At 64.4% G+C, this 10,456-nt stretch overlaps 1 protein-coding gene across 1 annotated transcript; it reads left to right on the top strand.

The window, feature by feature from the left end:
* The first annotated feature begins 1,937 nt into the window (after positions 1–1,937).
* On the top strand, positions 1,938–4,855 carry BARHL2 (BarH like homeobox 2). Its single transcript, XM_075157056.1, has 3 exons — positions 1,938–2,517; positions 3,808–4,033; positions 4,543–4,855. The coding sequence occupies exons 1-3, from the start codon at positions 1,938–1,940 to the stop codon at positions 4,853–4,855; spliced, it is 1,119 nt and encodes a 372-aa protein (XP_075013157.1).
* The last annotated feature ends 5,601 nt before the right edge of the window (positions 4,856–10,456 follow it).

Genomic DNA, 10,456 nt, shown 5'->3' with positions numbered 1-10,456 from the left:
TGGCAGGAGGTGACCCCGCCGTGCCACGAACCCCTCTCCCATCGGAGCGGCGGCTCCCGCGCTGCCTCCGGCCCCGTCCGCGCCGGGCGCCCGTCGGGACAACGGGGGCGGCCGTCATCGCCGCCCAGCGGGCACGGACGGCCCTGCACCTCCGCCGGCCTCACCGCCTCCGCTACCGCACCGGCCTCCGGGAGCAGCACCGGCTCCTAAAGCCGCGGGGCAAACGGTACGCCTGGCTGCCCCCGGCACCCCGCGGCTGCCTGCCCGCGGAGCGGCGGGAGGCGATGCGGGGCCGTCGGGGAGGAGCGGGGATGCTCGGTAGCAGCGGGCTGCCTGCGGGCAGGGTTTCCTGCCGTCGAGAAACTTCTCACGAAGTGGGGCCGGGACCTGCCCCGCCGCGGCGCCCCGCGAAGGCCGGTGCGCTGCGGGTATGACACCGTTGACGGGTGAATCCCAGGGAAGGCCCGGCGACTTTTAGTAGAGAGGACCCAGAGGCTCCTCGGCTCCCGCCACGAGGGAGGAGGCCGGCCCCAAGCCACCGGAAGCGGAGCCAAAGGCCGCGGCACCCTCCGCATCGGCACCTCTCCTCTCGGGCCATGGCTCCTCATCCCGCACCGCTGCCACGGGGCTGCGACATCTCACGTCGAACCCAATCGCCCGCAACGAGTTACCGGCTCGCCCCGGCCCCCCGCGCCCCCCGTGCTCCCCATGCTCTCCCCGCGCCCCTCCGTAGCTCTGAGCGGGACGGCTTCCCCAGGAAATGCACCATGGTGGGAAACGGGGTGGCGGCGCACCCGCGCAGCCACCGCACCCGCGCATCCTCTGCGCAGGGCCGGGCGGGGGACTCCCGGTACGCGGCAGGCAGGACGGGGCCCGGGTAAGAAGGGACCCGCGTGTCCTCACTCTCCTGCTTCTCGCCCCGGGCCGGCAGCGGGCTCCCATCACCGGGGGAACCGTTGTCTGCGGGGCGGGGGTACCAGCGGCCCCACACCTAAGGCATCACCTAGTGCCGTCGCTGAACATCACCACCCGAAAAATTTCCCTTGAGCTCGTCCCTAATCCTGCCCTTCGCCCCCATTGCCCTACCCCGCCCCCCCCGCGCCCTCGAGGTTTGGGGCCGCGGCTGCTGGTTTCGGTGCTGGTCGGGTCCCGGGGCTGCTGGAGGCGGGAGGGGAGACGTCGGGGTGGGCTTCACAGGGGCCTGGAAATGGTAATTCGTACTAAAATATAACTCGGAGAACACTAAATCATTCATTACCACCTTTATAATTACTCTGCTAATTAGGTTGACACGCCACTTCATCAGGATTAATACGACGTCTTGTCACTGGCACTTCCCATTACTCTGACATTCAACCGGCAACCGTCCCGGGAACACCGGATGATGCTCTCCGGGGGATCCGATACATCGGCCGCGGAACCGGGGCCCGACGGGGCGGCGGCGGCGGGGACGGGCGCGGGAGGGAGGGGGGGGCGCTCCGGAGGCGCCCCCCCTCCCCGCGCCCGTCCCCGCCACCGCCGCCGCTGATTGGCTGCCGTCCGCGCTGCGTCAGCCCCCGCTCGGCCTTCCGCCAATGGGGGCGGGCAGCGGCGGCGGCAAAAGCCCGGGTTTATAATAAACGGCGGGGGGGACGCGGCGGCCGTGACGTCACGGGGGGAGTCGCCGCCGCCGAGAGGAGCTCGGTGGGCACGGGCGGGCGCGCCGCAGTGGCCGGTGTCCGCCCCGCTCCGCGTCCGCAACTTCCCGCAACAAAGTTGGGTAGCGGCGAACCGGCCCGGCGGCGATGCGGTGCTCGGCGGGGGCTCCTCGTTAGAGCCGCCCGCGCCGCCGGTGCGCGGGTTGGGGTAACCCGCTTCCCCCCCTTCCTCCCCTCCGTCCCCCGGTGCTACCCGCGCGGCCGCCCCCGGGGATGCGGGCGCGGCGCTAGCGGTCCGCCATGGAGGGGCCGAGCGGGTCCAGCTTCGGGATAGACACGATCCTGTCGGGCGGCAGCACCGGCAGCCCCGGAGTCATGAACGGAGACTTTCGCCCCCATGGTGACGGCCGGCCGGCGGATTTTAGGAGCCAGGCCACGCCGTCCCCCTGCTCGGAGATCGACACGGTGGGGACGGCGCCCTCGTCGCCCATCTCGGTGAGCATGGAGCACCCCGAGCCGCACCTGGGGGTGGCGGAGAGCCTCCCGCCTCCGCCGCACCACCTCCACCTCGGCCCGCACCCGCCGCCGCCGCCGCCGAATTTGCAGCCGTCGCCCCCGCAGCCGCCGCCGCCCCAGCTGGGCTCGGCCAGCTCCGGCCCCAGGACTTCCACCTCTTCTTTTTTAATTAAGGACATTTTGGGCGACAGCAAACCGCTGGCGGCGTGTGCACCTTACAGTACCAGCGTCCCCTCTCCCCATCACACCCCCAAGCAGGAGGGCAGCGCGGCCCCGGAGAGCTTCAGGCCCAAACTCGAGCAGGAGGACGGCAAAGCCAAGCTCGATAAGCGCGACGACACGCAGGGCGACATCAAATGCCACGGTGAGTACGGCACGGCCCGGCCCCGCACCGCCTCGGCCGCCGTTAAAACCGGGGCCGCGGCGCTCGGCCGCATCGGTGAAACGAAAATCGGGGGGAAATCCGCGGTAGGAGCGCTCCGCTCTGCCGGGGCTTGTCGGTGATCCTCGCTGCCGCGGGTTTAAGATCGGTAGGAAATGAAATCGCTTTTTTTTCTGTCGGTCTTTCCTCCTCTTTTTTATTTAACCTCCCCGTTTTTAAGGAAATAGCGGGAGCAGTGGGATCGCGTTGGAAACGGGAATGTATTTATTTTTAATGCAAATGAGCTTTCTAAGAACGGGCGGCTCAGCTGCACTTACTGCCTTCAGCCTTTTCATTTTTGCTCATTCGATCTAAAATAAAAACAAGGAAAAAAATCCCACTTCCCCAACAGCCAATACCACATAAACGAAAAAACTTCTAACTAAAAATAAAATAATAAAAGAACAATCGGGCCGCGATAGGCAGCGGAAGGTTGGAGGGCTTTGTGCGTTTTGCAAAACACCCGGGTTTTCCCCGCACCGGGGTAGGAAGGTTTATTTCTCCGTCTTTTATTCTTTTCTTAATTACGGATTTCGTGCTGATGGAGAAGCCCCCGCCGTGCGGGGTTCGTAAATGAAAATAGCGATGTGTGCGTGGGGAAAGGAAGGGGCAGGAAGGAAAAGAGTGAGCAAAGGCGAGGCAGGAGAGGGGCTATTTTCCCTGCGGTGCCGGCGGAGCTGCCCTCCCTCTCAGGCAGCCCAGTTCAGCCGAGAGGCGACAGGACGCATTTTTCTAATTTTGCCCCGTTGAGGTATTTTCGCCGGGCTGAAGAGCCGCGAGCCGCCCGGGTGTGCCGCTCATTTTGCTCTTTTAGTATTAGCATAAGAGTGCCCAAAGCAGATGTACAGTCTGGTCTGGCCATTTTTGTGTGCACCAACCTCCCCAGTGGGTCAATTAGGGAGATTATTGTTCTTCCTGCGGGGAAGATCAAGGAGCGCCACAAACCCGGGCCCGAGCGGAGCCGGATTGACATATCGATTTCCCGGCATTTCGGGCCGGGGGGACAGGGCGATAAAATAACGAAAGCCCTGCAGTTGGCAAGCGGAGAGTGGAAATCCTGCCGTCCCCCGGACGGGCTCGCCGCCGCCGCCCCCCGCCGTATTTGACCGTGGCCCCCGTGCCCCGGAGGAGCCCCCGGGGAGGGGGCGGCCGGGGCCCCGTAACCGCGGCGGGGCGGGGCGAGGGCCGAGCCGGTGTCCCGCCGGCCCTCACCGCGCCTCGGCTCGCTCGCAGGGACAAAGGAAGAGGGCGACCGGGAGATCAGCAGCAGCCGGGACAGCCCGCCGGTGCGGGCCAAGAAGCCGCGGAAGGCGCGGACCGCCTTCTCCGATCACCAGCTCAACCAGCTGGAGCGCAGCTTCGAGCGGCAGAAGTACCTGAGCGTGCAGGACCGCATGGACCTGGCCGCCGCCCTCAACCTCACCGACACGCAGGTGAAAACCTGGTACCAGAACCGGAGGTAAGGCGGGCCCCGGCGGGGCGGCGGCCCCGGGGCTCCCCGGGGAGCCGGGAGGACGCCGCGGTGCTCCTGCCCGCGGGAGCCCGGGGCGATGCGGGGAGCGCCCGGAGGCGGCCCCGCGCCCTCCCCGGCGGCGGGCTGGGGGGTCCGGCCCCTGTCACCGCTGCCGTAATTTTCTGTCTCATTACATACGGTTGCAGCCACCCTAATTCTGTCGCAAACCATTAGTGTCAGCGCGCTGCGGTCTAACCGTGTGCCGTGGTTATTAATTTGGCCGTAGTCGCCGTGTGCATGTGTCGGGGGCCGTGGGGGGTGGGGGGAAGCCGGGCACGGCCGGGGGGTCGCGCCCTGTGCGGGCCCACAGGGCCGGTGCGCCCCGCCGGGGCCCCGGTAGCGGGGAGCCTTGACGGGGAGGGGAGGGGGCTTGCAGCCCGCGGACCGCCGCGGAACCGGGCCGGGTGCCCCGTCGCGGCGCCCGCCCTGCAGCCGCTTCTTGTTCCCCCCGGCAGGACGAAGTGGAAGCGGCAGACGGCGGTGGGCCTGGAGCTGCTGGCTGAGGCCGGGAACTACTCGGCCCTGCAGAGGATGTTCCCCTCGCCCTATTTCTACCACCCCAGCCTGCTGGGCAGCATGGACAGCACGACGGCGGCCGCGGCCGCCGCGGCCATGTACAGCAGCATGTACCGGACTCCCCCCGCGCCGCACCCCCAGCTCCAGCGGCCGCTGGTGCCGCGGGTGCTGATCCACGGGCTGGGGCCAGGCGGGCAGCCGGCCCTCAACCCGCTGGCCAACCCCATGCCCGGCACCCCGCACCCCCGGTGAAGCGGCACCGCGGTCCCCGCAACGAGCCCTTCCCCTCCCCGTCCCCAAACAAGCCCCAGCACCGCAGAGGAGGAAGCGAGGGGAAGCCGAGGGGCAGGAGCTTCTGCAGGCAGCCACCGGCCACCGAGGGAGGCGATCAGTCAGAGCAGGGACTCTTGAACCGTGAACCCAGAGCCGAGCCCGTAAGTGAAACGACCACACGCGGGGGAAGGCGGGCAGAGCCGCGGGGCGACCCGCCGACCTCGGCTCCTGCGAGGCAGGACTTGGAGCTCGGAGAGAGAGAGGGACGGAGGGGGAGGAGGAGGAGAGGGAGAGGGAGCCCGAGCCCGAGCCCGCCGGAGAGACTAACGGCAGCGGAGGACGGAGAGCGCTTCGACCCCCGCCCGGCGGAGAAGACCGGGGGAACGGAGAACTTTGCACTGATTTTTCTCATGACCTTTTTTTTTCTTATTGAAAAGTGGCATGCTCCCTAATGCGAACAGAATTGTACAGACCGAGTGCTGAGTGCTATATCATATTTATTATATGTCGTCCAAAAGAGGAAAAAACAATTCACTTCTATACGTTAGTTTAAAACGAACGAACGTGATTCTCCCCTCTCCCTTTTCATGTCTTTTTGGATTCAGTAAAATAAATGCTTAGATGACAAAATATAGATTTTTTTGTGACTGAAAAATTACAGGGAAAAAAAAACGAAAAAAAAAAAGAAATAAACTTTATCTTTTTTTAACAAACGTGGAAATTCAAGGTAGCTAATTTTCCCCGTGACGAAAACTCAAGCAATTCGGAGTAGAAAAGGCAAATGCCACTTTTTCTTTTTTTTATTTTTAATTTTAGGCTCCTTGTTTCATAACCGGCGCTATTTTTCCCTATCTGAATTTTAAAGGAAAAACAAATCGCCGCGCAGGTGTCGTGCCCCTCGCCGTTATTTTAAGCACCTGGGCAGGGCGGTGGTGGGTTTCCCGGGAAGGCGGTGGGGAGAGGCTGCGGCGCGGCGGGCGGCCCGGGACGGCTCCGGCCCCTGGGGGTGGGCACAGCGGGGCCGTGCCGGGCTTGGGGACGCGGCCTCGGCCCGGCAGCTGCCTCCGCACCGAGCTGGGACAGGCAGCGAGCGCCGGCGGTCGGGGTGAGTAACGAGGGGAAAGAAGCAGGGAGGACAGTAGGGTCCCCGCGGACACGGAGCGCCCGAGCCCCGCCGGCCTTTGATCTTTGTTGCTGCCGGCCCCCCCCCGCTTCCCCTGGCAAGCGGCTTCCCTCCCAAGCGCCTCTCTTCCCCACGTCGGCCCGGGCCGCCCGGCCGCCGGGTCCCGCGGGGGCAGAAGGGGCGCGGGTCGGGGTTAGGGGCTGTGACCCTCCACCGGGCTCCGGGGACGGCTCTGGCCCCGGCCTTTGGAGGTGAACACCCCCCTGCGAAATTAGAAAGTTATACAGCAATTACCTATAAAACATTCATAAAGTCCAATATTGTCTTCTCTGAGGGTTTGGCTTTCTTCTCTTTTTTTTTTTTTTTTTCTATTTTTGCTCGTGGGTTCCCTTTCTTTTGAGATAGAAGGGGAAAAAAAAAAACGAAAAAGAAAAAGACAAGCCTCCGGGCAGGTTTATTTGGGCTTTGCTAATTAGCAAGCGGCTTGCTGATTTCTCTGCTAATAAATTCGAGTTAAAACCATATTGACCTCTGCCTTGATCTAACAAAAGGGGAGCGGGTCGGGAACGCCCACCTCGTTTTCTGCCCATGTTGCGGCGGCCGCTGACTATTCCCCCGCGCCTCCGCCGTGGCCCCCAAATTACCCCCGGCAGGAACGACCCGGGAGCGGGGCCCCGAGTGGCCAGAGCAGCCCGCCCGCCCCGCCTCGCCACCGAGGTTTTCCCGGGAAACGCATCCTATCCGGGCTGGGGAAGGAGGTAGGAAATTTGGGCTGGGTTAGGGCCCTTTCCTAAATCTAAACATTGAATCCTGGGCTGTTTTCTCCCGAAAGGAGGCGATCCAGCTGGAAAAGCTGGTCCCATCTCGTTGTTCTTCTCGATGGATAAATCGGGGCTCAGTTTTGACTGCACAAACTCGCTGAAAAGTAGTGAGAATAAGGAAGGAAAGTTCATGCAAAATAGATGAGTGTCCCCCACTCCCCCCTCCCGAGCAGGGCCGGCCTGGAGCCGCAGGGTGCCTGCCTGGGCAGGGGCAGGGGGCTCCCGGTGCTTTGCGAATCGCGGTGGGCAAGGGCTTGCAGGCAGGAGAGTGAGGGAAAAGAGTGGAGCGCGGCCGGGCTGGGGGGGTGCCGGTGCCGTGTCGGACGGTGTCTAAAGCAAGGTCTGCCGGGCAAGGGGGGCCAGGAACCGCGACCTCCCCTGAAATGTATTTCCAGACCCAACGGGAAAGTGCGTGTGGGCGGGAGGAGGTTTGGAGCAGGAATTTCACTCCCCCTTTTCCCGTTTGGGAAGCTGGGCTGGAAATGTAAGCCCTCCTTCGTTTGTCCCGCTCCCCGTCTGCACCGAGAAGGAGCCGACCCGGGGACCGGCTGCCCCTGAGGCAGCCTTTGCGGGAAAGGGCTCCGCTGCTTGTTTAAAAAACCCCGCACATGGGCACACATTTCAGGGCGTTGCGGCATGACAAAGAGCGGGGCGACGGACCGGCCTCGCGGTTCGGCGCCGTTGGCTGCCGTGCCTTTCCAGCCGCGCCGCTCGGGTTTTGTCCCCTTTTTCTCTCCCAGACAGCTGCTTTCGCCGCGGCTGCCCCCAGGCTTGGTGCCGAACTGCTGAATTCCTGCAGTCCCGGTCCCTCTCCAGCCTCCGCCCTCGCCCGGGCCAGGACCTGCTTTCGGCCCTGGAAGTGGATGTGAACCAATAAACAAACCCATCTGTTGCCAGATGAACGGGCTCTCCCAGCCTTAACCGGGGAAACACGGGCACCCGCCGGAACAGACCTGGCTGCTGGCGCGCCGAGCGCGGAAACAAACCGTGAGGTTGTCGAAGAGCGGTGTGTGAGCGAGGGGACGCGGTAGCCCGCGGGGCAGCCGGGAGTGTTTGCTCTCTCGCCGCGCCGGGCAATGGTCCGCACGGAGCGGGGCGGCTCCGGCCCCTCCGCCTCGGGGGACGCGCACGGAGCCGGGCGACTGCGGCCCCGCCCGCCCTCAGCACCACGGAGAGCTCCGGGCGGCGCGGCCCGGCGCGGGACCCCCGGTACCCCGCACCCGTTGCGCCGGGACCCCCGCCTCCCGCCCCCGCGGGAGCCTCCTGCCTTGCCCGGGACGGGGCAGCGCAGCCCGGGGCTCCGGGGGGCAGGGCTCGGCCGGGCAGCACGGGGAGCTTTCCGTCCGCGGCAACTGCCCGGCCTCCTTCCCCGGCGCTTGCCGGCAGGCGGTGATGAAGATGGAGGAGGCTGAGACAGGCTCCCGCTGCCGAAGCACTGCCTGGCTCGTCTCTTCGCCACCCCACCCGGGAGAAAGCCCCTGTCCTGGGCCAGGCCCGGGCTGCCAGGGGCCCGGCCGTGAGAGCACGGAGCGGGGGCTGCGTCCCGGGGGGTTTGAGTGCCGCCCCTGCTCCAGCCGGCGGGGTGGAAAGCGGGACAGGGCTGCCCCGCTCCTGCCCAATCGCTCCGGACTGACACCGGCGCGGCCGTGGCGGGACGCGGAAGCCCCGTTCGTCACCCTGTCCCCGGTTCCCCTTTGGTGTTTCTGCTGGGTCGTGGCTATGTGTTTTGCAGGTAGGCACGACACGGGAGGCTCCTTCGGGGAACTCCTGCTACGCTCAGGCAGGTTTGGCGACTCGTTGCAGCCTCCGGCTCCCGGCATCAGAGCCGCGGGTAGGCTGCTCCTCTGCTCTTGGCTGACGGGCTCTCTTGCGGGATGCAGCAGCAGATCATGTTTAATTACTCCCCGCTCCTGGGGGATCAGCTTGGCCGTCATTAGAGCAGAAAGCGAGAAGGGGAAGTTTGCTGGGCTGGGACACAGGGATCAGCGTTGTCTTTGCCGCTCCGAGGGTGCCTGCCGTGGCGCCGGGGTGGCAGCTGGATGCGCCGGGAGCTGAATCCTCTCTCCCAGCTGGGCAGGCGAGTCCGGCTCAGCCGCTGCGAACCAGCGAGCAGCACGGACCGGAGTTCCCTGCCGTGCCGGTTACCCTGGTTGCGTTTACACGGACCAACGCAGCCCGTGTGTAACACCGTATTAGCGCTCCAGCGCTGCCTGTCGCTCCTACAGCTTTTAGTGTTTCTTGTGCGGGTGGGCTTCTAACTTTTGTTATTTTCTCCCTTTCCAGAGTTTATCTTCCTCCAAATTCACACGACGCTTCTGTGCAAATGCACGCTGTAAAGTCTCACTAAGTCCTTATTGCAGCCCACTCGAATAACTCGGCTCCAGCCCAGGGCGTGGAATGGGGCCAGCCAGGCTGAGCTCACCTGTGGAAAGGGTAAACCCCTTCATAATGTTAGAAATATCCCCAGCCCAGTGGTGGCGGGAATAGGCGGCGAATAACCGTTACAGGTTGGAATTACATAGGTTTTTCACCCCCTCTATTCCGTCTTGCTGCTTAAGCCCACGTCTCCCGCCGGTGACACCACTGGGGTTTTTCCCCGGTAGCCGCTTTAACGTGGAGCCCCGCTTGCGAGGAAAGGGGGGCACAGCAAACCTGACCTGCCGGGACAGCTCTGCGCCCTCGTCCCGCGGGAGGAGCCGCCTGCTCTGTTTCGGGGACAGCATCGAAATGACCTCCGCGGCCCCCGGGGGGGGACAGCTGATGGGGCCGGAGACCCCCCGGGACCGGCACGGGGAAGGGGGCGGGCGGGCGGCCCCCAAAGGCGCCGCTCCCCGGTGCCCCCGTTTCGCGAAAAAGCCCCTGAACTTCGTTCCTCCCTCGGGCTGAAGGGGCCGTGGGGCAACCGGAGCCAGTGCCTGTCCCTGCGTATTTCCAGCCGGAGAGCAGGTCCAGCGGAGAGCCCATCACATTAAAACTCCGTTTCCATATTCATATGCCCTATTTTTCACAAGCCGCTTCTATTAATGGAAGCGCACGAACGCCGGTCCTCAAAATTAGCGGATTTCAAAGGAACCCAAGTGAGGCGCTTTGCGCCGCCAGCGATGGATGCGGGGCGCACCGGGACCCCCGGGGCTCCCCTGCCACGCCCGCCCCGGCGGGGAGCCGCGCTCTGCCGGGGGCGTAGCAGCGGGCTCCATAGCGGCGGCTCCCGGCCTCTCCCCGCTGCCCCGGGCCGTGCCCCGCGGGACCGGCGCTCCGGCGGCAGGGGCGGGTGGCAGCCCCGCTCCCCTCCCTCCCTCCCTCCCGGCCCGGGCACGCGAAAGTTGTCCGAGGCTGTCGTGTTCCCTTGTCTCTGGGAGCCCGGGTAGGGCGCTTTAATTGCCACATTTTCAAACCGAGGGGATGTCTTAGTAATTACCTTAATGAGATAACACCTTTCTTTCCCTCAACTTACTCATTATCACGCTTCTTGTTCAAATTCCAACTACAAAGAGCTATACTTGTAGAAAAAAAAAAAAAGATGGGGGGGAGAGCTCTGAAATTTGTTGGAGATCTCGTCCCCTTAAAACAAGCACCTTACATGGATCTTTAGCGTACAAAGAGAGAACTGTACCCGGTTCCAGAAAAGGTTGGCTA

The sequence above is a fragment of the Calonectris borealis genome, chromosome 8, assembly GCF_964195595.1.
Source record: "Calonectris borealis chromosome 8, bCalBor7.hap1.2, whole genome shotgun sequence".
Lineage (NCBI taxonomy): Eukaryota > Metazoa > Chordata > Aves > Procellariiformes > Procellariidae > Calonectris > Calonectris borealis.
This window is presented reverse-complemented; position numbering and strand designations above follow the sequence as displayed.